At 37.0% G+C, this 27809-nt stretch overlaps 1 protein-coding gene across 3 annotated transcripts; it reads left to right on the top strand.

Moving 5' to 3' along the window:
* The first annotated feature begins 7 nt into the window (after positions 1-7).
* Positions 8-23419, top strand: SLC33A1 (solute carrier family 33 member 1). 3 transcript variants are annotated; one of them, XM_077750090.1, is made up of 7 exons: positions 67-1470; positions 14626-14816; positions 17161-17345; positions 17622-17739; positions 20119-20334; positions 21577-21772; positions 23119-23419. In XM_077750090.1, exons 1-6 carry the CDS (start codon positions 696-698, stop codon positions 21742-21744), a joined length of 1653 nt encoding a protein of 550 aa, XP_077606216.1. In that variant the 5' UTR covers positions 67-695; the 3' UTR covers positions 21745-21772; positions 23119-23419. The 3 variants fall into 3 exon arrangements, with proteins under 3 accessions (XP_077606217.1, XP_077606216.1, XP_077606215.1); XM_077750089.1 differs by having other exon boundaries at positions 68-1470; positions 21577-23419; XM_077750091.1 differs by lacking the exons at positions 14626-14816; positions 17622-17739 and having other exon boundaries at positions 8-1470; positions 21577-23419.
* Positions 23420-27809: the final 4390 nt, after the last annotated feature.

Genomic DNA, 27809 nt, shown 5'->3' with positions numbered 1-27809 from the left:
GCCACTCGGGCCCAATGACCGAGGCCCACGCTTTCCAGCCGGCCGCATGCGCTCACAGACCCAGAGCTCGCGCGGCGCCCCGCCTTGGCCTCAAAGTGCTCCAGCGTTAATCCTCCCATGAGGTCCTGGTCGCCAGAGTTTCGGGTTCCTACCAATCGTTGTTTCCGAACTGGGTCTCGGGAGCATTCCCTGATTGGCTTACTCGGGAGGCGGGGACAGGACTCGTTTGAGCCTAGGACCACTTCCTGAGGCGCGAGGCAGGAAGTTACCCGGTCTCTCTGGGGTCCTGGAGAGAAAGTGCTGTCGGCTGCAGCGCTGGCGGCGAGAACTGGAGGTGGGTCGGGACGCTGGCCGTTCGGTGTCGCTGAAGCTAAGGGCCCGTATCCATCGTGGCACCACGGCCCTCTCCTCCAGCCCCGAGCCCGGCGCGGATGCCCGGGGGACTCCTTCAGGCTCCTTGACGCCGCTGCAAGGGCCACCTACCTGGGCATCGCCTGGGTCTCCAGCCAGGGGACTGGCTCCTGGCTTCAGTACTCGGGGCCGCTGTAAGAAGTGCCCTTATCACCCCTCGCCCTGTCCTCCTCCCTGAACTATCGAGACCCTGGTCCAGAGCGGCAGCCTTGGACCCGGGGCTAGGACGATCCAAGACGCTCAGTCCCGGCACCCCACAGACGGGGCTCTGCATCGTCTCTGATATGTCACCCACCATCTCCCACAAGGACAACAGTCGGCAACGACGCCCAGGGACTTTCAACCACTCTCTGGATATGAAGAGCGGTCCTCTGCCTCCAGGCGGCTGGGATGACAGTCATCCGGAATTGGTGGGTGGGGAAGGGGACAAAGAAGCTCTTTTGCGTGATACCGGCACTGGTGACTTCTCAAAACCCCCACGGAGCTGCCGGGCGGAATTAAGCAGCATTTTGCTGTTGCTTTTTCTTTACGTGCTTCAGGGCATTCCACTGGGCCTGGCCGGAAGCATCCCACTCATTTTGCAGAGCAAAAACGTTAGCTATACAGATCAAGCTTTCTTCAGTTTCGTCTTTTGGCCCTTCAGTCTCAAATTGCTCTGGGCCCCGTTGGTTGATGCAGTTTACTTTAGGAACTTTGGTCGTCGTAAATCTTGGCTTGTTCCTACACAGTATATACTGGGACTGTTCATGATATATTTATCCACTCAGGTGGACCATTTGCTCGGGAACACTGATGGCAGAAGCCCCGACGTGATTGCTCTCACTGTGACATTCTTTTTATTTGAATTCCTGGCCGCCACTCAGGACATCGCTGTGGATGGTTGGGCGTTAACTATGTTATCCCGGGAAAACGTGGGTTATGCTTCCACTTGCAATTCAGTGGGCCAAACAGCGGGCTACTTTTTGGGCAATGTTTTGTTTTTGGCCCTTGAATCTGCCGACTTTTGTAACAAATATTTGCGGTTTCAGCCTCAACCCAGGGGAATCGTTACTCTTTCAGGTAGTGTATTTAAACTATTATGCGGTGAGGATTGTTTTACGCTTATGAATCCTTTTGACAGAGGGTGTGACGTCGGAGGGAGTCTCATAATTTAATTTACTGGAAATGATTTTCTGGGAGGTTACCCGAGGTTAAGTTTTCTGCTAAAATGAGCTTGAGCCAGAACGACTACATCAGAGCAGTCATAATTGATGAGTACTGGGCAATGAGCAGGGAGAGGTAGCTCATCCAATAACATTGTTGTGTAATGACACACAAAACTCTCAGTCTAGGGAACTGTTGACACTTGACTAATACACAGATGCACATTCTTAAAAAGTTTGGCTAGTGTGTAGGCATAAATCCAGCCTGATTCCTGTGGTTCACATTTTCCTTTTCTCTTGTTGGATTGAGATTTCTAGTTGCATGCTTTCTGGTTCACTTCTTCCTCTACTCTTAAACCAAAAGTCCTCTTCTAGCCTTCTGGTGAAAAGAATAGGGTTAATTTCTTCAGCACTAATGAGTTGACAGAGTGACAGAGTTCTGAGGGTGCCCTATGAATTAAGCAGAGTCCAATCCACAAAGATGGGAGAAATGAACATTTATGGGGAGCTCAGGGTTGCCAGCCACTAACTGCTTGTGAGAGTCAGGCTTCACATTACAGGTAACAATTGACCCTGTTGAATTATAAAATTCCATGAAGTGGTAAAGTGGAATTCCAGAATGCACAACACCAGGTGTGGAGACTGGGTTTGGGAGATGGTGCTGAGAGAAAAACTGTGACCTAATTAGTAAGAGTTTCTTGAAATGCCAGAAAAGTTTGAAGTTTAATCCAGTAAGTAATTTTGTGTAAGTTCTACAGAATCTCTCCTTCTTCATGAGTAAAATATATGTCCCTGGAAAGCTTTTCTTTTCTTCTCTTTCTTTTATGCTTTCCTAACAATTAGGAAACAGAAGTAAAATTACCAATGACAGGAATAATGGACATCAGGAATATGGTAATACCAGCCTTCCTCATTCTGGTAATGATGATGGATTTCAGAGATTCTCTTCAAATTTAAGCAGTTAAACTTTCTTTCATCTTTCCAGTAATAGCTTGGGGATTCCCAACAGTGGAAATGTCGGGTAGTTGTGTGGTGAGGGAAGTGTAAGGGTTATGGAATAATACTTAGAGAGTGTGGAGGATGGAGGGATTCACAACTGCACTACTCATCATGAAATCTTACACACCCCCTCTATACCCTTAGGCCCTATAAGGGACTCTCTTTTCTTTTCTTTTCTTTTCTTTTCTTTTTAATATTTGTTTTTGAGAGACAGAGGGTGAGCGGGGAAGGGGCAGAGAGAGGGAGACATCGAATCTGAAGCCGGTTCCAGGATCTGAACTGTCAGCACAGAGCCTGATGTGGGACTCAAACTCACAAACCTTGAGATCATGACCTGAGCTGAAGTCAGATGCTTAGCAAACTGAGCCACCCAGGTGTTCCAGGAACCCCCTTTTCTACCTCCTCAATCTGCTAGTGAGCTACTGCTACTGATGAAATGATAACTATCCTTTTCCTTAGTTGGTTTGAAGCCAAAAATGTTTGAGACCTATTGCTTTGCACTTAAACAGATTTGTCTCGAAGTGTTCTGGAGTCCTGCTCCTTCTCTATGGATAATTCTCTGCCTAGAAATACTTTTGAGTGCATTGCATTAGCATCTTACTGCTTTTTATGTATCTTTTCATTTGGTATTGGGACTGTTCATGTCACCAGGAAGGACTAATGAAATGATGTGTTACTTAACATGGGAAAAAGCCTCAGAAGAGAAATCAAGATTTTAGAGGCTGTGGAAAATAAATTACTAACTACGTAAATTAGCGCTTTCTTTTAAGTATAAGAGTGATTGATAAAACATCATTCCAGGGAATGATGTAATTTTTGTTATTTTGTTATTTTGAATAGCTGTTAGTTCTGTGGAATTCGAACTTTGAGCTCCAGGAAATTGTAAAAATAGCTTACTTTTTAATTTAACATTTTCTGTCTGTAGTAGACTATTATTTTTAGTTAAAACACTTTAGTAAGTTAAGAGTTGAAGAATTTTCATTCACTTTTTTATGATTGTACATATCATATTTATAGCTTTGATCTTTCTGGAACGTAGTAGCAGTTTAACTTAAAAAAAAGTGGGTTTTTTTTGGAATTTCAAGAGCATAGAAAGAATAATGAAGGAAATAAAATTGCTTAGGTACTAAAAGAAGAGCCAAACACTGAGGCAGATGTTTAGAAAGATCAGAAAATTAAAAAGCATAATAATTTTTTAGAATTTTAAAATATATTCTCTGATTAAGACTTTGTTTTGAATATAGATGAATAGAAATTGAATATGTTGAGAAAAGCCAGTTTCTGCCATTTGGAAAGCAGCAGTCTAAATAATAAATTTAGAACATGAAGGATAAGATGAGAATGGAATCCTTTGGAAACAAAGACTTGATTATGCTGAGATTGGCTTTTTGGCCCCTTCAGGGATCCAAGGCAGTCCTGAACTCAGAAGCGAGCTTTTTCTGTCCTGCCCCATTTGGTTTTCAAGGATTTTGGGGGAGCAAAAAGAGACAACCTTTTAAGTTGCAAGAGATGATGAAAGTAACCCAGAAGAACACAGGTATTAGAACATAGTTTTATGTTCTTCTCTCTCTCTTTTATTTATTTATTTTTGTAATTTAGATTCTGATTTGTATTTGTGGGAACTGATATTTTTAATTGAGGTAAAATTGGTATATGTCAATATTAGTTTCAGGTGTACAATATAATTCTTTTTTTTTAATATCACTTTATTACTATTAAGTCTGATGTAAAGAAGGCGGTTCTTTTTTTTGGAAAAATTTTTAATGTTTTTTATTTACTTCTGAGAGAGAGAGAGAGAGACAGCATGAGCAGGGGGAGATCAGAGAGAGAAGGAGACACAGAATCTGAAGCAGGCTTCAGGCTCTGAGCTAGCTGTCAGCACAGAGCCCGACGCGGGGCTCGAACCCACAAACTGTGAGATCATGACCTGTGCTGAAGTTGGACGCTCAACTGACTGAGCCACCCAGGGGCCCCAACATAATTCAATTCTTGTATGTACTACAAAGTGTTCATGGTTAGTCTAGTTACCATCTCAATTTATTCATATAGATGAAGAAACTGAGGTCAGGCGCCTAGTTGGAGACTGATACAGAATTCCCCCCACTATCTGAACATAGAGCATTCTTAGGAAACTTGTAAGCCAAATCATGTAAAGCAAAGAGTATCCACACTTTCTTTTACAAAAGACTTACTAGTGTCTTTCTTAAAGTTGGTAGGAAACTAGAAAAAAACTCAGGAAAAACCTTAAAACCTGAATATAATTTGTGCCAATTGGGCTTTTCTACTAGAGAAAAGTAGCACTCTGACTGCTGATGTCTGAAAATATCAGCCCAGTCAGCCCTCTTCTGGAACGTCTGATGGCCTAGAAATGACAGACTAAAATTTTTTGTTTTGTTTCTTTAAGTAACCTGTAGCATTCATTCACTCAGTGCCTGGTACTAGCAGTATGATAGATGTTAAAATTTGATGAATAAGACCTGGGAATTCTCGGCTCCCAGGGAATTTATAATGGAAGTTTGCAAACCAAAATGATGGACTGGATAGATGGACAGTGGAAATGAATCAAGTGAGTTGGTACAAGACTGTAGGGTTTGGAGGGGACAGTGGTGACCTGAAGAACTCATGCCCATCTCGAGTTGGGGGTTTCAGTTTCAAAAAATTGTTGTCTTTGGCAATAGGATCCTACAATTGCTAGATCTTATGAGAGAAGCTAGAAATCCCTTTTTTGTCTATTTTGCCATTTTAAAAACATTTATTAGATTCGTATGAATTCTGTCTTTAGGCCAGAACCTATCTGAACTGGTATTTGCAGCCCATTCCTCTAGAAGCAGTGGTAACAACAGTGAACAGAGGAAGCGATTGGGATAGGGAGCAAGGTATTTGGGTTGGGGCAGGAAGCGTGTTAGTCTGGAGAAGAGAGCTAAACATACTAGAGCTTATGGATTGGTTTGTCTATAGTTAGGCATGCACAGAGAAGAGTCAATCAGAAAAAGAGGAAATGTTGTTTTGAAAAAAATGGTGCTGAAAGAATCTAATCAAACTGGCAATGAATAAAAATAGTATTTGTAAGTCATTCTTTGAACTAGAAAGAGAATAGGATCAATTAATTCTTTTTTTAAATTGTCAATGTTTTATTTATTTCTGAGAGAGTTCAGTTAAAACTACAGAATAAATGATTTCAACATACCTAAACATTTCTTTTTTGGTTGTTTTATATTATCTTATATTTGAGACCTACATTTCTTATTCCTAGCACAGTTTTATAACTTTTGCATTCTTATTTATTTATTTATTTATTTATTTATTAATTTCTGAGAGAGAGAGAGCATGAGCAGGGGAGGGTCAGAGAGAGAGAGGGAGATACAGAATCTGAAACAGGCTTCATGCTCTGAGCTGGCTATCAGCACAGAGCCCGACGCCAGGCTAGAACCCACGAACCGTGAGATCATGACCTGCGCCGAAGTTAGACGCTTAGCTGACGACCACCCAGGCACCCCAACTTTCTCACTCTTAAAAAAAAACGAAAAAATAATTTTTGTGTTCTTAAATTTTCCAATAATTTTTAAATTTTTTTTGTTTTAAAATAATTATAGATTCACAGTAGATTGCAAAGAAATGTTTAAGGAAATCCCATGCACCCTTCCCCAGTCTCTCCCATTGTTAACATCTTACATAACTAGAGGACAGTCTCAAAACCAAGAATTGACATTGGTACAATCAATACCACTATTCAGGTTTTACCAATTATACACATACTTATTTGTCTTTGCTTGTGTGTATGCATGTGAGTAGCTCTGTGTAATTTCATCATGTGTAGCCTTGCAACCACCATCACTACAATGAAGATACTCAAGTGTACCATCTCAAGACTCCTTTGTGTTGCCTGTTTATAGCTATACCCATTTCCTNTGATTCCTGTGGTTCACATTTTCCTTTTCTCTTGTTGGATTGAGATTTCTAGTTGCATGCTTTCTGGTTCACTTCTTCCTCTACTCTTAAACCAAAAGTCCTCTTCTAGCCTTCTGGTGAAAAGAATAGGGTTAATTTCTTCAGCACTAATGAGTTGACAGAGTGACAGAGTTCTGAGGGTGCCCTATGAATTAAGCAGAGTCCAATCCACAAAGATGGGAGAAATGAACATTTATGGGGAGCTCAGGGTTGCCAGCCACTAACTGCTTGTGAGAGTCAGGCTTCACATTACAGGTAACAATTGACCCTGTTGAATTATAAAATTCCATGAAGTGGTAAAGTGGAATTCCAGAATGCACAACACCAGGTGTGGAGACTGGGTTTGGGAGATGGTGCTGAGAGAAAAACTGTGACCTAATTAGTAAGAGTTTCTTGAAATGCCAGAAAAGTTTGAAGTTTAATCCAGTAAGTAATTTTGTGTAAGTTCTACAGAATCTCTCCTTCTTCATGAGTAAAATATATGTCCCTGGAGAGCTTTTCTTTTCTTCTCTTTCTTTTATGCTTTCCTAACAATTAGGAAACAGAAGTAAAATTACCAATGACAGGAATAATGGACATCAGGAATATGGTAATACCAGCCTTCCTCATTCTGGTAATGATGATGGATTTCAGAGATTCTCTTCAAATTTAAGCAGTTAAACTTTCTTTCATCTTTCCAGTAATAGCTTGGGGATTCCCAACAGTGGAAATGTCGGGTAGTTGTGTGGTGAGGGAAGTGTAAGGGTTATGGAATAATACTTAGAGAGTGTGGAGGATGGAGGGATTCACAACTGCACTACTCATCATGAAATCTTACACACCCCCTCTATACCCTTAGGCCCTATAAGGGACTCTCTTTTCTTTTCTTTTCTTTTCTTTTCTTTTTAATATTTGTTTTTGAGAGACAGAGGGTGAGCGGGGAAGGGGCAGAGAGAGGGAGACATCGAATCTGAAGCCGGTTCCAGGATCTGAACTGTCAGCACAGAGCCTGATGTGGGACTCAAACTCACAAACCTTGAGATCATGACCTGAGCTGAAGTCAGATGCTTAGCAAACTGAGCCACCCAGGTGTTCCAGGAACCCCCTTTTCTACCTCCTCAATCTGCTAGTGAGCTACTGCTACTGATGAAATGATAACTATCCTTTTCCTTAGTTGGTTTGAAGCCAAAAATGTTTGAGACCTATTGCTTTGCACTTAAACAGATTTGTCTCGAAGTGTTCTGGAGTCCTGCTCCTTCTCTATGGATAATTCTCTGCCTAGAAATACTTTTGAGTGCATTGCATTAGCATCTTACTGCTTTTTATGTATCTTTTCATTTGGTATTGGGACTGTTCATGTCACCAGGAAGGACTAATGAAATGATGTGTTACTTAACATGGGAAAAAGCCTCAGAAGAGAAATCAAGATTTTAGAGGCTGTGGAAAATAAATTACTAACTACGTAAATTAGCGCTTTCTTTTAAGTATAAGAGTGATTGATAAAACATCATTCCAGGGAATGATGTAATTTTTGTTATTTTGTTATTTTGAATAGCTGTTAGTTCTGTGGAATTCGAACTTTGAGCTCCAGGAAATTGTAAAAATAGCTTACTTTTTAATTTAACATTTTCTGTCTGTAGTAGACTATTATTTTTAGTTAAAACACTTTAGTAAGTTAAGAGTTGAAGAATTTTCATTCACTTTTTTATGATTGTACATATCATATTTATAGCTTTGATCTTTCTGGAACGTAGTAGCAGTTTAACTTAAAAAAAAGTGGGTTTTTTTTGGAATTTCAAGAGCATAGAAAGAATAATGAAGGAAATAAAATTGCTTAGGTACTAAAAGAAGAGCCAAACACTGAGGCAGATGTTTAGAAAGATCAGAAAATTAAAAAGCATAATAATTTTTTAGAATTTTAAAATATATTCTCTGATTAAGACTTTGTTTTGAATATAGATGAATAGAAATTGAATATGTTGAGAAAAGCCAGTTTCTGCCATTTGGAAAGCAGCAGTCTAAATAATAAATTTAGAACATGAAGGATAAGATGAGAATGGAATCCTTTGGAAACAAAGACTTGATTATGCTGAGATTGGCTTTTTGGCCCCTTCAGGGATCCAAGGCAGTCCTGAACTCAGAAGCGAGCTTTTTCTGTCCTGCCCCATTTGGTTTTCAAGGATTTTGGGGGAGCAAAAAGAGACAACCTTTTAAGTTGCAAGAGATGATGAAAGTAACCCAGAAGAACACAGGGATTAGAACATAGTTTTATGTTCTTCTCTCTCTATTTATTTATTTTTGTAATTTAGATTCTGATTTGTATTTGTGGGAACTGATATTTTTAATTGAGGTAAAATTGGTATATGTCAATATTAGTTTCAGGTGTACAATATAATTCTTTTTTTTTAATATCACTTTATTACTATTAAGTCTGATGTAAAGAAGGCGGTTCTTTTTTTTGGAAAAATTTTTAATGTTTTTTATTTACTTCTGAGAGAGAGAGAGAGAGACAGCATGAGCAGGGGGAGATCAGAGAGAGAAGGAGACACAGAATCTGAAGCAGGCTTCAGGCTCTGAGCTAGCTGTCAGCACAGAGCCCGACGCGGGGCTCGAACCCACAAACTGTGAGATCATGACCTGTGCTGAAGTTGGACGCTCAACTGACTGAGCCACCCAGGGGCCCCAACATAATTCAATTCTTGTATGTACTACAAAGTGTTCATGGTTAGTCTAGTTACCATCTCAATTTATTCATATAGATGAAGAAACTGAGGTCAGGCGCCTAGTTGGAGACTGATACAGAATTCCCCCCACTATCTGAACATAGAGCATTCTTAGGAAACTTGTAAGCCAAATCATGTAAAGCAAAGAGTATCCACACTTTCTTTTACAAAAGACTTACTAGTGTCTTTCTTAAAGTTGGTAGGAAACTAGAAAAAAACTCAGGAAAAACCTTAAAACCTGAATATAATTTGTGCCAATTGGGCTTTTCTACTAGAGAAAAGTAGCACTCTGACTGCTGATGTCTGAAAATATCAGCCCAGTCAGCCCTCTTCTGGAACGTCTGATGGCCTAGAAATGACAGACTAAAATTTTTTGTTTTGTTTCTTTAAGTAACCTGTAGCATTCATTCACTCAGTGCCTGGTACTAGCAGTATGATAGATGTTAAAATTTGATGAATAAGACCTGGGAATTCTCGGCTCCCAGGGAATTTATAATGGAAGTTTGCAAACCAAAATGATGGACTGGATAGATGGACAGTGGAAATGAATCAAGTGAGTTGGTACAAGACTGTAGGGTTTGGAGGGGATAGTGGTGACCTGAAGAACTCATGCCCATCTCGAGTTGGGGGTTTCAGTTTCAAAAAATTGAGAACCTATCTGAACTGGTATTTGCAGCCCATTCCTCTAGAAGCAGTGGTAACAACAGTGAACAGAGGAAGCGATTGGGATAGGGAGCAAGGTATTTGGGTTGGGGCAGGAAGCGTGTTAGTCTGGAGAAGAGAGCTAAACATACTAGAGCTTATGGATTGGTTTGTCTATAGTTAGGCATGCACAGAGAAGAGTCAATCAGAAAAAGAGGAAATGTTGTTTTGAAAAAAATGGTGCTGAAAGAATCTAATCAAACTGGCAATGAATAAAAATAGTATTTGTAAGTCATTCTTTGAACTAGAAAGAGAATAGGATCAATTAATTCTTTTTTTAAATTGTCAATGTTTTATTTATTTCTGAGAGAGTTCAGTTAAAACTACAGAATAAATGATTTCAACATACCTAAACATTTCTTTTTTGGTTGTTTTATATTATCTTATATTTGAGACCTACATTTCTTATTCCTAGCACAGTTTTATAACTTTTGCATTCTTATTTATTTATTTATTTATTTATTTATTTATTTCTGAGAGAGAGAGAGCATGAGCAGGGGAGGGTCAGAGAGAGAGAGGGAGATACAGAATCTGAAACAGGCTTCATGCTCTGAGCTGGCTATCAGCACAGAGCCCGACGCCAGGCTAGAACCCACGAACCGTGAGATCATGACCTGCGCCGAAGTTAGACGCTTAGCTGACGACCACCCAGGCACCCCAACTTTCTCACTCTTAAAAAAAAACGAAAAAATAATTTTTGTGTTCTTAAATTTTCCAATAATTTTTAAATTTTTTTTGTTTTAAAATAATTATAGATTCACAGTAGATTGCAAAGAAATGTTTAAGGAAATCCCATGCACCCTTCCCCAGTCTCTCCCATTGTTAACATCTTACATAACTAGAGGACAGTCTCAAAACCAAGAATTGACATTGGTACAATCAATACCACTATTCAGGTTTTACCAATTATACACATACTTATTTGTCTTTGCTTGTGTGTATGCATGTGAGTAGCTCTGTGTAATTTCATCATGTGTAGCCTTGCAACCACCATCACTACAATGAAGATACTCAAGTGTACCATCTCAAGACTCCTTTGTGTTGCCTGTTTATAGCTATACCCATTTCCTCCTCTCCATCCCTAACCCCTGGAAGCTACTAACCTGTTTTCCATCTTTATAGCTATGTTATTTCAGAAATGTTACACAAGTGAAATCATGTAGTATATGTTCTTCAGAGATTAGCTCTTTTCATTTAGCATAATTTCTTTGAGGTTCATCCAAGTTGGTGCATGTATCAGTGATCTGTTGCTTTTTTTATTGCTGAGAAGTATTCTGTTTGTTTGATATACCATGGTTTATTTCACCACTCATCCATTGAAGGGGATTTGAGTAATTTCTAGTCTGGGGCTTTTTTTATGTGAAAGTAAGTCTTCATTATTCTGAGATGAATGCCCCAAGTATGCAAACACTGGTTTCTGGTAAGTCCACTTTTATTTTGAAAGGAGTTGCCAAACTTTTTTCCAGATTGTCATGCATACACCATTTTATCTTCCTACTAACAATATGTGAATGATTCTGTTTCTCAATCCTTGTCAGCATTTGATGTTATCATTATTTTTCATTTAAGCTATTCTGATATACTCTGCACCTTCATGTGGTAGCTTGGAATGTTCATTGTCTACTGTTTTATAAAAGTCTAAATTCAGCTTACAAAAAATGATTTAGGGGTGTCAAGATATAGGTTAAACAAATGTTGAATGTAAGAACCTATCATAGCATCAGTGTAGAGACATAATGTGTTTAAGTAAAAAGGATAAGTACCTGACCAGAACATATTTTAAAAAACTAAAAGAGTGATTCCCTTCCATCCATTCAGTGATAGAGGCCCAGAGTTAGCATGAGATGGGAGCACTGAATCTATCGGCTTCCCAGCCTCAGCCTTGCACTTTGGGCTGAGTTTGAACCCAAATTTTGGGACAAGATGGCCCGTAATAGCAAGAAAGCTGCTTAATCCAGTGCTTGATTGAAGAAACAATCTCTTCTACCCCAGAGGAAAACCTAACACTGGAGTTAATGAAAAGGTATGTGATCTCAAAGATGGCTTTATCTTCCTAAGGGATTAGGAAGATTTCAAAATTCACTTTGTATTGACTTGATTTTTGCATTACATTGCTGTCTTTTAAAAATCTAATCCCCAAATCAGATATGACTATATTGTATAATCAAATAGCATTTTCTGGGGGCCTCTGACAGCGTGGATATTTTGAGCAAATGCTTCAGAGAGAGATTTGAGGCATAGGAAGGTCTGTTTCTACTAAGACTCAGCTCGTGACCCAGGGCCAAACACACTATTTAATTTCCGTTTCCTTCTCTGTGACAATGAGAGCATTGGACTGGATGATGTGTGTCTAAAGTCCCTTCATGCTCTAATGCGTGAAATAGAGAGCTGTGCCAAAAGCAAGAAGGTGAAAGGAAGGCCAGACATTTAGAACAAAGTGAAAGTTTGCTTTCCTGTCACTGACTTCTGAAGGGCTTACGTTAGTTTCCATAGTGTGAAAGTTGGAGAGAGAATCTCATCTGAGCCAAGGATGGTTGTATCAGACAATGCTTCTTAATTCTTCTGTTTCTTGTGATGGTGGCAGAGAGTGAATCTACCTTAGACAGCCACAGCTGTCTGAGGACCCAATCCAAAGCCTTGAAAGTGTGAAAGCTTTTTGAAGTCTGATATTTTATCGTAAAAATTCCTGGAAAATTTGCCTTCCCTATAATTTTTTTTTTCTTCATTAAAAAGGCTTCCTTCTAGGGGCGCCTGGGTGGCTCAGCCAGTTGAGCATCCGACTTCAGCTCAAGGCATGATCTCACAGTTTGTGAGTTCGAGCCTCACATCAGACTCGCTTCTGTCAGCCTGTCAGCACGGAGCCCCCTTCAGATCTTCTGATCTTGTCTCTCTGACCCTCCCTCTCTCTCTCTTTTTCTCTCTCTCTCAAAAAGGCTTCCCTCTAAACTATTGAGTAAAATGAATTCTTTAGGAAGATATACCATGCTTATTTATTCTATGGGTTTGCATACTACCATATAGGGCGATGGAAGTGAGGAAGGGGGATAGCCAGATTAAAGAAGTCTACTGAAGGATCTATGTTCCAGACTTCATGGTTGGAGCTAAAATGAGTATCTTCTCAGGCATATCTGGTTGATATGAAAGAGCCTAATTGCTGTAGACAGGTGTATCTGAGCATCTGGGTAGTAAAATGAGAAACATTATTGCTTTAGAATCAGATCTAGTTTAGACTCTCCCCTGGCACTTTGTGGACTGCGATCCTGTTTCATTGTGTATAAAGTGGGAATAATAATACTTGTCTTGGAGAGTGACTTTTGAGATTTATTGCACTGTCCTATGTTTTGCTTTGGCATAATAGACACTTATGTGCTAGCTATTATATCTTTCTTGGTTACTGGTGAATTGGCACATACTCTTAAATTTTACGTTTATGGGAGCACCAGATAAGATTTAGTTGCCACTTCAGAATATTTAGTTTGTCCTATCGGTCTTTGCCCAAAAATCATGTTTATGAAACATCAGCTTTGATATCTTAATTTTATATATATGTGTAGACAGACAGACACATACACACATACACACACACACCATACTGTGTTACAGATAAAACACATAAATCAAAATTAACCAAAATGTTAGAAATGAAATATTTAGGGGCACCTGGGTGGCTCAGTCAGTTAAGTGACTTCGGTTCAGATCATGATCAGACAGTTCGTGAGTTCGAGCCCTACAACGGGCTCTGTGCTGACATCTCAGAGCCTGGAGCCTGGTTCAGATCCTGTGTTCCCTCTTTCTCTTTCCCCTCCCCTGCTGACACTCTGTCTCTGTTTCTCTCTCTCAAAAATAAATAAACATTAAAAATTTTTTAAAAGAAAAAAAATATATGTATTTTGGTAACAATATCTTTATAATGGTTGGTATATCAGACTATGGATGTTCTCTAGCATCAAAGCAATGTTAATAAATAATAGCCAGGAGTCTAATGGTAATTACTATTTATGGTAATTGCTTTCATAAAAATATATTTTCTGGCAGTGGCTAAGCCTCTTTTTCTGAGCTATTAGCTCCATTCTCTCCATGTGAACTATTGGAAAGCCTTTGAATTAGGGCTCTGAAATGATGTGTTCTCACTACTTCCTCCTTTTTATGTATTGTTATTTTATCTAGAGAACACAAAGGAATTAGAAATAATCTTATCTGGGGCGCCTGGGTAGCTCAGTTGGTTAAGTGTCCAACTTCGGCTCAGGTCATGCTCTCACAGTTCGTGAGTTTGAGGCCTGGGACAGGCTTTGTGCGGACAGCTCAGAGCCTGGAGCCTGCTTCAGATTCTGTGTCTGCCTCTTGCTCTCTTCCTCTCCCACTTGTGCTCTGTCTCTCTCTCAAAAATAAATAAGCATTAAAAAACAAAACATTTAATTGCAGTAAAGTTGTACACAGAATTATTTAGTATCAACGCAGATATGTCATTTCAAAAGTTAGGTAACAAGGATGCCTGGGTGGCTCTCGATTGAACATCCGGCTTCAGCTCAGGTCATGATCTCACAGTTTGTGAGTTCGAGCCCTGCATGGGGCTCTGTGCTAACAGCTCAGAGCCCGGAGCCTGCTTCCTATTCTGGGTCTCCTTTCTCTCTGCCCCTCCCAAGCTCACACTCTGTCTCTTTCTCTTAAACAAACAAACAAAAATTGTTTTAAGTTAATAGATTTTAACTTTTTAATTTCAGATTTCCTTTTTTTCTGGGGAACTGTATTTTTGATAACAACAACTCTAGTTGCCCTTTTGAAAAAAGAAAACAAAGAAGTATCAATAGGAAAAGAAGAAACTCAAGGGATCACAGATACTTACAAGCTGCTTTTTGCAATTATAAGAATGCCAGCAGTTCTGACATTTTGCCTTCTGATTCTAACTGCAAAGGTAAGAGATTTATAAAGCAAAATTTACCACTCTGCTATAAAATTACCAATATCATGGAACACTTCCTTTGCCATTTCATATAAGGTCCTTCCTACTACTATTAGAATTTAACAATAAAAAGTAGTATTTTCTGTTCATTAAATTTGTTTTAAAAGGTGTGATGATATCAAATGTAATTTCAAAGTAGTCTGACTCTTAGGATCTTGAAAAGAATTATGCCAATTTGAAGTACCTCTAAAAATGTGAAATTTTATTTAATAAATGATATTAATGCTTGGTATGCAAATGAATGCCTTGAAAAAAATGATTCCCTATTGTTATAATGAACATACATTTACTATCAGAAGTGTTATAATTATTTACACAGAATGTGATTTACAAAGATATGAAAATATATAAGCATTGGAAGTCTATTTAAAAATCAGTTGACATTTAAAAAAAAATTTTTTTTTAATGTTTTTTCTTTATTTCTGAGAGAGAGAGAGAAAGACAGCGTGTGCAGGGGAGGGTCAGAGAGAGAGGGAGACACAGAATCTGAAACAGCCTCCAGGCTCTGAGCTGGCTGTCAGCACAAAGCCTGATGCGGGGCTTGAACCCACAAACCGTAGGATTATGACCTGAGCCAAAGTTGGACGCTTAACCGACTGAGCCACCCAGGCGCCCCAACTTATTTTTTTTTTTTGACGTTGGAAAGAAATATATCATAAATAAATGGGTATTTTGGTGACTTTTATTTTCTTTATGTTTTCTGTATTAAGATGTCCTAACTTTATAGTCCAAAAACATTTTTAAAGATATTATGCTAGAGCAAAGGTAAGTACGTGTATTTTGTTATAGTGAAATATTGCTAGTGTTAAAATTAATATTCCTAAAATCTGAAATCAGTTATAGGAGTTTCATATTATATATCTAAAGCTATCTACATAAATAGTTTACAGGTATCTTTTGATATCCCGAAGTAAAATTTGGAGCCTCATTATTTTTGAAATAGTGAATTTTTCTTCCTCCCTAGTGTAGGGAGGGTTACATTTTAAGGAAACATTGGGAAGGTTAAACTTAAGATTCAACTTCAGGAAATGATGATACGTTCAAGGAAGATATTATCTAATTACGTCATTTATTAAAAAAAATATTTTTTGATGTTTTATTTACTTCTGAGAGAGAGAGAGACAGCATGAACAGGGGAGGCTCAGAGAGAGAGGGAGACACAGAATCCTAAACAGGCTTCAGGCTCTGTGCTAGCTGTCAGCACAGAGCCTGACGTGGGGCTCGAACCCAGGAACCATGAGATCATGACCTGAGCTGAAGTTGGATGCTTAACCGACTGAGCCACCCAGGCACCCCTAATTACATCATTTAGAGATAATCCTTGGTAACACTTTTGGTATCTTTTCTTCCAGCACTCTTTTTTCCGTGTGTGTGTACTTTCATATGTGAATATAATTAATAAGTTATAATCAACAAATTAATAATAATATAGATGTATGTATACACATACAAATATGCACGTAAATAAAAGGAATTGGATCACATCATATATAACTTTTATCTTGTTTTTGTCTTAATACTCCATATTCCTTATCATTAAATAATTTTTGAAGAGTGGGTGGCTCAGTTGGTTAAAAAAATATATAATGTTTTCTTGGAATTACTTTTGAAATGTTAAATACTTTTGGAAATTTTATAATCAGTCAGAAATCATCAAAATGTGTATGTGTGGCAGTGATGCTTTTTTTTTTTATTTTTATTCAAAAAATTTTTAAGTTTTTTTGAGAGAGAGCATGAGTGGGGTAGGGTGTGGGGCGGGGTGGGGGAAGAGAGAGAGAGAGAGAGAGAAAGAAAAAGAATTCCAAGCAGGCTCCATGCTGTCAGTGCAGATCCCAATGCGGGGCTTGAACCATGAGATCATGACCTGGGCCAAAACCAAGAGTCAGACGCTTAACCCACTGAGCCACCCAGGCGCTCTAGTGATTCTTCATTTTACTAGATTTTATTTGGAGTCAATTAAAGGCTTTTTTAAAAACTTAAAACATAGAAATCAATAAGTTTGGGTTTGAACACTGTTTATTGTTAGAGATTGAAGTTTTTGAAATTTAGTTGTTGTTACAGGCATCTGCATTTCCTAAAAGTCCTGCATTTTCAGTTGTTTTCACTGAATATTGTTAGTAGACCATAGAACAAAGTGTGCCTTCCATAATTTGATTGTTACACCGATAGAATAATATGTTTTCTTGTAACTGGTGTAAATCAGTAATGAGATTGAGGTATTGGAGAACTTACATATGCTTGGGGGAAAATATTTTGTAAACCACAAATTAAAATACTTTCTGTTTTTATATTGCAGATTGGTTTTTCAGCAGCAGATGCAGTAACAGGACTGAAATTGGTAGAAGAGGGAGTACCCAAAGAACATTTAGCCTTATTGGCAGTTCCAATGGTTCCTTTGCAGATAATATTACCTCTGATTATCAGCAAATACACTGCAGGTCCCCAGCCACTAAATATATTTTACAAAGCCATGCCCTACAGGTAACAATGAAATAAAACCTAACTCAATAAGAAAAGGTTAAATGAGGAATATTCATCAGTGTCACTAATACTTGTGTGTAAAGTATATACAGAAAAAGACTTGAAAAACATCTTTAACTTCAGTATCATTTCTATGCACTTTTATCTCTTTTTAACTTCTTGACAGGTTTTAGATAGCAGGCTTCTTTCACATAGTAAGTGTACAGCTTTCTGTTTTTGTTACTATTTTTTAACCTAAAATGGAAGTCAACTCCATGTGTCTTTCTTTGTCTATAGGTTATTGCTTGGATTAGAATATGCTCTGCTAGTTTGGTGGACTTCCAAAGTAGAGCATCAAGGAGGATTCCCTATCTATTACTATATCATAGTGCTGCTGAGTTATGCGTTACATCAGGTAAGTTTGCTGTGGTTTTCTCAGGAAGTAAACTGTTTTTGGCAAATAAAGAAGACATTTTTCTACAGTTGCCGTGAAATAATGATAATAAATTTTAAGACTGAAGCATGAATCTGACATTGAAGCAATTATTTAACAATGAACTTTAAACCTGTGGCTTTAGATTTATTGAGCTCTATTTGTAGAAAGTTTCTTCATTTCATTTTTTTTTTTTTGTCCATTCAACAGTGTTTGTTACATTACAGAATTTATTCCAAAGCCAGTAATTCTACCCTTGCTAAGTATCCATCAGTCCATCCCTAGACTTGGGTTCTTTACTTCCTGTATTCCACATGCCTTTTCTCTCTGAAAGTACTGAGAAATAATGATGGCTCCTGAGCTAGAGATCCCAGGTTCTCAGTTTCTATTCTGTATTGAAATTTGTGTATTGTTTGTGATTTTGGAAGTTGTGTGTTAATCAGCTTTCTCTTTCTTTATTAGCTACATTTGGCCATCACTAGCCTCTCCTAACTGCTGTTGCACAATGAGCTTGTGTTCTGGGGCAAGTGACTCAAAGATTTCCAGGAGGAAACCGTTGGGACTTGACTGTAGTTTTTTAATTTAAGAGTCAGTCACCTTGGATTTTTCTCTGGAACCTAGTTTAAATTCTTTGAAAGTTATATTTACAAATTCCTCACTCGTTTTTCTAACTAAAACCTAAAAATATGGCTACCAAGTAATCTCAATAATTTTNAGCAGGGGAGGGGCAGAGAGAGAGGGAGAGAAAGAATCCCAAGCAGGTCCCATGCTGCCTGTGCAGAGTCCAGCACAGGGCTTAAACTCACGAACTATGAGATCATGACTTGAGCTGAAATCAAGTCGGACTCTTAACTGACTGAGCCNGTGGCTCAGTCAGTTAAATGTCTGACTTCGACTCAGGTCATGATCTCATGGTTTGTGAGTTACAGCTGTGCTGACAGCTCAGAGCCTGGAGCCTGCTTCCAATTCTTTGTCTCCCTCTCTCTGCCCCTCCCCCACACACAATCTGTCTTTCTTTCAAAAATAAATAAAACATTAAAAAGATTTAAAGTAGTACTTTAGCTTAGTAAATGTTTCACTATCTGTGTAAGTAAAGGCAAACAACAGTGAAGTAATTCACAATCATTTGTTTGGCTTTGGATTTCATAAGAAAATTTTCTAAAGTGTTGTTGATGTTCAGGCAGCCAGATGCTTTCTGGGAAAAATAGTACAATGCCAAGTAATTTTGAGAAGTGAGTGATACATAACATAACCTCTATGTAGCATCTTAATCATTCTTTCTACAAATACTAATTGATCATCTATTCCATGGCAGGAACCTTCTAAGCACTAAAATATAACAGTGCATAAATCATGCCAAAATCCCTGCCCTTAAGGCGTTTAAAATCCTAAAGGCTTTCAGGGGCCAGTAGTGAAAGAGACCTGTTTATTTTTTTTATAACTTAGTGTTTCTCAGTCTNACACACAACATGAGCAGGGGAGGGTCAGAGAGAGAGGGAGATACAGAATCTGAAACAGGCTCCATGCTTGGAGCTAGTTGTCAGCACAGAGCCCGACGCAGGGCTCGAACCCACGAACTGTGAGATCATGACCTGAGCTGAAGTCAGACGCTTAACTGACTGAGCTACTCAGGCGCCCCTAGTGTTTCTCAGTCTTATTTGACTTTGGAACTCCTTTTTCTATGAACATACCATGGAACAGTATTCAAAGTAATGAAATTTTGGAAACATGGTTTGTTTCTATGTTCCTAAATGGAGGGTTAATCCTTACCTCTTAAGTACTTTTTGCCTCTTAAGGAGATTTTTCTCTTTAGTTTGTCTCATAAATTCTGCAATGTCATTTTTCTATCATATATAAAATAAAATTACATACATATATGTATATAATTATATATTCATGTTCCTTTGGATATTTGAGTGCTTACATGTGTAATGTATATGTGTGTGTGTATGAGGAACAGTCCAAAATGGGGTTTTGTATCCTTAGAGCCACCCTATCTATCATTTTCTCTATTGAGCCTTCCTTGACTACTTATTGTAGAATTAATCTCATTTATTTAGGCCCTGGTAGCACAAAGGTGTCCTTCTCCTTACTTCATTTCATTATAACTATTTATTTCTTATTTTCCCAGTCTAGAATAAGTTCTTCAAGGGGATAGAGAGACTGTTGTCTTATTCATCTTTTTATTGATGAATAAAAGATGGCTTGGCCTATAATGGGTGCTACATACATCATTGTTAACTTGAGTTTAATAAGGGTTCATGAAAATTAATTTTCAGTTCGTGATTTTGATGTTCTTAATTCAGCCCATAGTTTTTCAAGGTCTTTTTATGCTAAAGATATTTCATATTTTCCTTGTAGGTTACCTTGTATAGCATGTATGTCTCCATAATGGCTTTCAATGCAAAGGTTAGTGATCCACTTATTGGAGGAACATATATGACCCTTTTAAACACCGTGTCCAATCTGGGAGGAAACTGGCCTTCTACAGTAGCTCTTTGGCTGGTAGACCCCCTTACAGTGAAAGAGTGTGTAGGAGCATCAAACCAGAATTGTCGAACACCTGATGCTGTTGAGGTAAGTATGTTGTAACTGTAGATAAAATTAAGCTAATATTAATATATTAATTTTCTAAAAATCTTTTTATGGTTTCTTTATTTTTGAGACAGAGCATGAGCAGGAGAGGAGCAGAGAGAGAGGGAGACACAGAATCTGAAACAGGCTCCAGGCTCTGATCTGCCAGCACAGAACCCGATGAGGAGCTCGAACCCACGAACCATGAGATCATGACTTGAGCCGAAGTTGGACGCTTAACCGACTGAGCCACCCAGGCGCCCCAATATATTAATTTTCAAGGGTGTCTGACTGGCTCAGTCCATTGAGTATGCAACTCTTGATCTCAGGGTTGTAAGTTGCACATTGGGTATAGAGATTAGTTTAAAAAATAAAATCTTAGGGTTGCCTAGGTGGCTCAGTTGGTTAAGCATCTGACTTTTGGTTTTGGCCTAGGTCATGATCTCATGGTTCTTCAGTTTGAGCCCCACATTGGGCTCTTTGCTGGCAGTGCAGAGCCTGTCTTGGATCTCTGTCTCTTTCCCTTTCTTTCTCCCCCCGCGCCCCCTCCCCCCGCTCACACACTCTCTCTCCCTTTCAAAATAAATAAAACTTTAAAAAGTAAATAAAATCTTTAAATAAAGATATTTTCTTATTTTGTCTCTAGAGGTACGGTATCTTTTTAAAAAATTATGTCTGGGAGCACCTGGGTGACTCAGTCGGTTAGATCACCGACTTCGGCTCAGGTCATAATCTCACATTCTGTGCTGACAGCTCAGAGCCTAGAGCCTGCTTCAGATTCTTTATCTCCCTTTCTCTCTGCGCCTCCCCCACTCACACTCTGTCTTGGTCTCTCAAAAATGAATAAATGTTTAAAAAAAATAAAAAAAGAAAAGTATATTTTGAGAGGTAGAGCCTGTGATCAATCTCCAGGTCATTAGTTCAAGCCCCACATTGGATTATTTAAAATATAATAATAAAAAAATAAGGGCTCCTGGCGGCTCAGTCGGTTAAGTGTCCGACTTCAGCTCAGGTCATGATCTCACAGTTTGTGGGTTTGAGCCCCGTGTCAGGCTTTGTGCTGACAGCTAGCTCAGAGCCTGGAGCCTGTCTTCGGATTCTGTATCTCCCTTTCTCTGACTTCCCCTGCTCTCTCTCTCTCTCAAAAATAAATAAAACATTAAAAAAATTACAAAGTATAAACTAAATTGCTGAATACTTCTATTTTGAAATTATGAAATACTTATTACAATTTTATTTTTGCAGCTTTGCAAAAAACTTGGTGGCTCATGTGTTACAGTGCTGGATGGTTATTATGTAGAATCCATCATTTGTGTTTTTATTGGATTTTGTTGGTGGTTCTTTCTTGGTCCACAATTGAAAAAATTACAGGATGAAGGACCATCTTCATGGAAGTGCAAAAGAAGCAACTAATGCATTCACTACTGGACATTCTAGGAAGGTAACTGCAGTTTTGTTTTAATTCAGACAGCTATGATAATCAGTGCACAGGAGTATAAAATGTTATTTTAAACACAGAAATTATTAATATAAAATGCCAAATGGTTAAAAAATAGAGACCTCTCTGTATAGTTGATTATATTTTCCTTGCCTTGTTGATGTATTTAAAGTTTACTTAAGGTCAGGACATTGGTACTAAAACAAATTATCTGGCCTTGTTCTTTGATTTATATCTTTTTAATTTACTGGCCAAAGTATATTTTAACCTGCAGTGCAGTAGTCATGGGTGATAACCATGCAGTCAAGTATTGTTATCAGTACCTATCATTGAGCTGTATTTAAAATTTTGGTACAATATATTAAATAGAACAAAGCTTGATATTCAGGTACTAATTACAACTAGTCTGACTTTGTTGGCAGTTAAATCTTATTTTGAATTGCAAATTGGTTAAATTCTAAGTGGAATTTGCTGGAAAGAGAATGTAGACTACTGAAATGCCTTTTTAGTTGTTATTCTTCTGACTAACCACATTGTACTAATGAATCTGTGTTAAAAAGACTATCTTAAATGTATTTCCTGCTTTTGTAAGCGTTAAAGATTTATAAGAAGATTATTCAAACTATTTTTTATAAAGTGAAAGCTATGATTTTTAATTTAATGCTTCCCCTGTCCCCCCTTTTTGGAAGCTATTTTGATTCCGTGTTAAGTCTTACCCTAAAGCTTACATGTGTTTTTTTGTCATAAGTGTTTCATGGCATACAGACAGCTTATGAAGGGATCTAAATTAATTAGTGTCGTATGTATGTTCATGGGAAAGTTTTGAAAATAAAAAATGTTTTTCTTCAAGCAGTTTTTTTTTCATTACTGAGAGGAAAAAAAACCAGTAAGCTTTCTGGTTAAGTGAAATGTAAATGAATAATTTAACCATAATTTTAAAGACTAATGCATTAGAGAAAGACATTTTGTGCCTTTGACAAGTTAAATCGTGTTGTGGACAATTTTTTCTCAATTAAGCACTTTACTAGTGAGAAAACATCTCACAATTTATATGAAATCAGGTACTGTATTTCCACTTATGAAAACACAACCATCTGTTTGTAAACTGTAATTTCCAGTGGAGGATTGGTATCCCAGGAGAAGTACGCTTTTGAATACGTTAGCAACTCCCAACATATTATGTATACTCAGTAACAAGGTTCTTTTCTTATTTTGTGTTGTGCATTACTCCGACTCTAGAGATTATGTGAATCCTTCCAAAGTTATAGAAAAAGAAAGATTAAGTTGAGACTTAATTTTGTCTTTGTGGGAAAATACTAATTTTTGATTTTGTTAATTTTATAACATAGGTTGAATTTTAGAGTGGGGTTTTTTGTAAGTAACGGAGGATAAAATGGGTGGGAGAAAATGGCACTCAGCATCTGAAGAAAGGTGGAGGCAATGATCGCTAGAATTCATGCATTGCCATTGGAAAGCCTGTGCTGGGTATCGATGCCAGATCCTGAAGAATCACCTGGGAAAACATCCTAAAAAGAAGGAGGCTACACCAAACCATAGTCTACCATACTTTGTCACATGGGTTGTCCATTATCATGTATTATAATCAAAATGTTTACTTGAATAAAGAAAAAAACCCACTTAACTCTCAAATGTGAAATGTATTTTATTTTTTAATTTTTGGATTAAGGTCACATTGCTATAATTACCTTTCATTTCTTACCCACTACTAAAATTTACCTACTTTCAAACATACTTTGAAGTCGACAAATCTTTAGTGACTTGAAGTATTAAAATATATTTTAAGCCTTTAACTATAAGATGAAAGCCATTAATTGCATTTGCTCTAGAAATGAACAATTGTTTTGCTTTATAGTTGTTTGGTACATGCTTTTAATGCGTGCCAAAAATGACTTCTTAATAGCTATGTGCAACTGTCCTACACACATTGACCACTGATGGCATCTTACAAATGATCTACTTGAATCTGAGGATCTGTTCATGGTAAATCAGTAGGTACCAGAAAAATACTACCTATTTTTACTATCTTTTTCTTTCCTGATAGATCTGATAAACTCTGCCCGCAAGTATGAACATTAACTTTTCCAGTTAATATAGATTTACTAGCTAATATTCTTATAAATCTTGTAAGATTAGCTAAAACTAAAAGCAAAAATTTCTTCCTTTGTAATTAATTTTGCCTGATCAATCATAAACAAATTGTTCACCTAAAATCAATTCCTCTATTTTTTAACATTAAACTTTTGAGATGTAAACCTACAGTTTGATTTCATCAAGGATGATGTAATCCTTTATTACAAGGATTTTTATCCTCAACAGGTGTCAGTGGGGTCTTGAAACCTCTGAATTGTTAGCAAAACTGGATATGTAATTTTTTGTCTTTCTGGAGAGAGCTCTTGTTAAAATCTTAAATGCTCTGTGATCTAAAAAAGTGTGAAAGCTATGCCTTATTGAATGTGGGCTGATTCTGAATTATAAACATAAATTTGAAATGATAGTTTTGAATCTAATTGGTTAAAGCATCCCAGAAACAATGTTAAAAGAAAAATCCATGATGAAAACTAGAAAATGTCTGCATTTGTAGTGAACTTGAAGGGATTAGAGGAGGTAAGACACTACTGATAGGGGAGGGACATGAGGGTAAATTCTCCCCCAGAAAAGATATATCTTAGTAATTGAATCCTTTTTCCTATGAATAATTTCTGTTTGCCCTGTTAACAGATACCCAAAAAAGTATATTGTTTTATATTAAGTGGCTAAGATCATTATTTATTATAACATAGGACCAGACTTGTGTTTTGTATTTTGGGGGGTCATGTTTTTATATGTGCTTGAAAGAATGAGTAAAACTGTAACACAGACTTATGCTAAAACTAAAGAACCAATTTGTTGAGGACATTCCATGCAGATTTCCAAAATGCATTTTACCTTAGTATTAGAGAAAGAAAATAAATTTTAAAAAATGATTCCATTATAACTAGGATTAATATACTTAATAGCATTTTCATTAGAGAAGGAAAGGTGATATAGTGCATTGCACTATTGAGACTCTTTAACCAATGTCTTCGGTAGATAGCAAGCATTAATTATTTGATTTTTCTCTTAGCAGATTTAAAACAACTATTATATACCTTGTTGGGTTTTTTCCCACTACAGCTTAATCTCTGCCTGATTTGACAGTGTCAAAATTTTAATGTAATCACTATTTAATTCGAGACTAGGAGTCTTTCCCTTTCCTACCTGTCAAAACTGCTATTAGAATCTTCATTTTACTCCTTTAAATTGTGAGCAAGGTAAATGGGCCTGGAGAGTTTATATTTTTTCCTAGAATTTCTGTTTTGGTAGATTCAGGTCCTATATTATGACAGTATAGTTAATGTACAGACTCATGTCGTCATCTTAAGTGAATACAAACATTTTAATTTGTCAGATTATAAGGTTTGCTTTTAAGGAGGTTTTGTTTTGTGTTTTTTTATTGTGTGGTGGTGAACATTTTATACAAGAAATAGTTTTATGTAATAAAATGAAAATTTTATGATGAATTATGATTTCTCTTTTAAAGAATTTTGCCAAGTACATAATTTAAAAGTTATATTAAAATATCAGCAATATTAATTTGCATAGCATATGAAGTCTTGAAGCACTGAGAAAAGGTTGCTACATTTTAACAGCTTTCTATTGGCACTGTAAGGCACAACTTTTTATAACAATTTTGTATGAAGAGTAACCAATAACATGACTGGAATGAACAAGGTACTGGTATAATTTTTAGGGAATTATCATAAGTCTGTCAGATATAGTACCCTAGTCAATTACAATTAATCAGTCACTATTATAAAATATTAAAGCCTATTCTTGTTTTCATCAAAATGACCTTATATGTTGGGAAAAGTTTACTTTTTATAGCCTTATAGTTAATGAAATTGAAATTTTTATCACCCACATCTATAAAATTAGGAAAATATAAAATTAGGACAAAATTTGATATTTTAAGAAGTTAGTTTGGCATATTTGATAAATTGATAGACTACCGCTGTCAAGTTATGTCAGTGACTCTATATCTATTGTCCTCAGATATTGGCTTTGCAAGAATTAGTGTAAAATTGAAAAAATACTCAGTGTTGAAAGTCATCATTGCTGGGGTCGTTATGAAATAATTGCACCCATGTACAGTAGTGAGTTAAAAATGCACAGCACAAAATCATTTCTATTATTTTTGAAAGATCCATCATTTAGCTATTATAGTTTAGCATTATTCGAGTGTTATAGTATATGTGAAATGTTTATTTGGTTACTTTATTTTCAAATGTATAATAAAATATTTATTAAATATTTATGTAATGTTTAAATATTTGAAGTATATTTGAAATAAATTCTCCAGATTTTTACATAAAGGATTACTTAAGTGCTCAAAATGATTGTTTCACAGTTGATCTCTAAAAATAAAACATTAATGAAATATTCTTGTTTTCATTTTTATTAATAGCCAAATTTACCTGCAAATCATTTATGTTAAAATTATTCTAGATTAACATTATGTAATTAAAAGCAAGGTAATTTCAAGAGGTGTACACCTACCCTCCAAACCTTTTTTTTTTTTTTTTTAATGAAGAAAGCCTAAATTATTGTATCTTCCTTTAGTAACTTAGGTAAAAGGGAGACCACATGGAGGTGCAACACTATTTGGATAGTTTGGGATTATAAAGAATTTCACTGTGAAACTTCATTATAAAATATTTTTTAAAGGTTTGTTATTGGATATTGGCTTCTTTGGTAGCTACAATTTTGAAGAATTTATTGAAATTAAAATAGTTTGGGATTGTAGAGAAGATATTTATTTCTGCAGAGTTAGAACTTTCTAAGCAAATTTTATTGAAACTTGGGACCTGTGCTGAAAGAGAAGTCTTTGAGGCTAATTGTGAATGAATAGTGAGAAACGTCCAGAATGTAGTAGTCTGCTAAGGGCCACCATAACAAAATACTACAGACTAGGTGGCTTATTAAATAACCAAAATTTATTTTTCTCCCAATTATGGAGGATGGAAAGTCCAAGATCAAGGTGGCAGCAGGTTTGGTTTCTCCTTTGGCCCATCTCCTCAGAGACTGCCTGCCACTTTCTTGCTCTGTATTTACATGACCTTCCTCTCTGCCTGCACATCGCAGGTGTCTCTTCCTCTTATAAAGGACACCACTCCTATTGGATTATGTCTCTACCCTTACTACTTCATTTAACCTTAATTACCTCTGTAAAGGCCCTGACTTCAAGTACAATCACCTTGTGGGTTAGGGGTTCAACATACAAATTTGGGGGGAACACAATTTACAAGAGATATTTACTTCTCTAGTATGCACATTTCAAAGAGGGGGATGAGACTTGGGACCATGGACACATCTGTGGGTTATAAATCTTGTCTTGACCCTGAAGACCTATTTACATTCCAAAGGATAAGAACCGAGGATCCTTCCGAGGAATATTTGTTTATATTAAGGACATACAAATTCTCTTTCTTTCTCTGAGAGGAAGGCTTCCACACAACTGTCCTGTATAGTCACCCAGATTCATATTTTGAGGCTCCTCAACTACAGTACAAACCCTAGCACATATAGACTCTTAGTCCGATAAGCTGTTATCAGTCTGGCCCTCACTGGTCACCATACAGGTGAGAATAAGAGTGTGGGGAATCAGTGTGGTTATTATAAGTAGTAATTAAATCTATTCCTGCTTTAGAAACTATGTTCTTCATTACAGTGTGAATATACATAACTTGACATGTTTATCTGAAATTATTGAAATTGTGTTCTGTTTAATTCACTTTTTTTTTTTTTTTTTGGTTATGTTACGGTCAGAAGCCTAGGATAATGGAAGTGTGGGTTTTATTCTTTTCAGTTTTTTTTTACCCTATTGACTATTCTTTATTTGATCTTTTATTATTTTTTAAATTTTGTTTATTTTTTAAGAATTTATATTTTTAAAGAATTTATATTTTTAAGTAATCTCTCTATCCAATGTGGGGCTTGAATT

Source organism: Crocuta crocuta, unplaced genomic scaffold (assembly GCF_008692635.1).
Source record: "Crocuta crocuta isolate KB4526 unplaced genomic scaffold, BGI_CrCroc_1.0 scaffold19, whole genome shotgun sequence".
Taxonomy (NCBI): Eukaryota; Metazoa; Chordata; class Mammalia; order Carnivora; family Hyaenidae; genus Crocuta; species Crocuta crocuta.
This window is presented reverse-complemented; position numbering and strand designations above follow the sequence as displayed.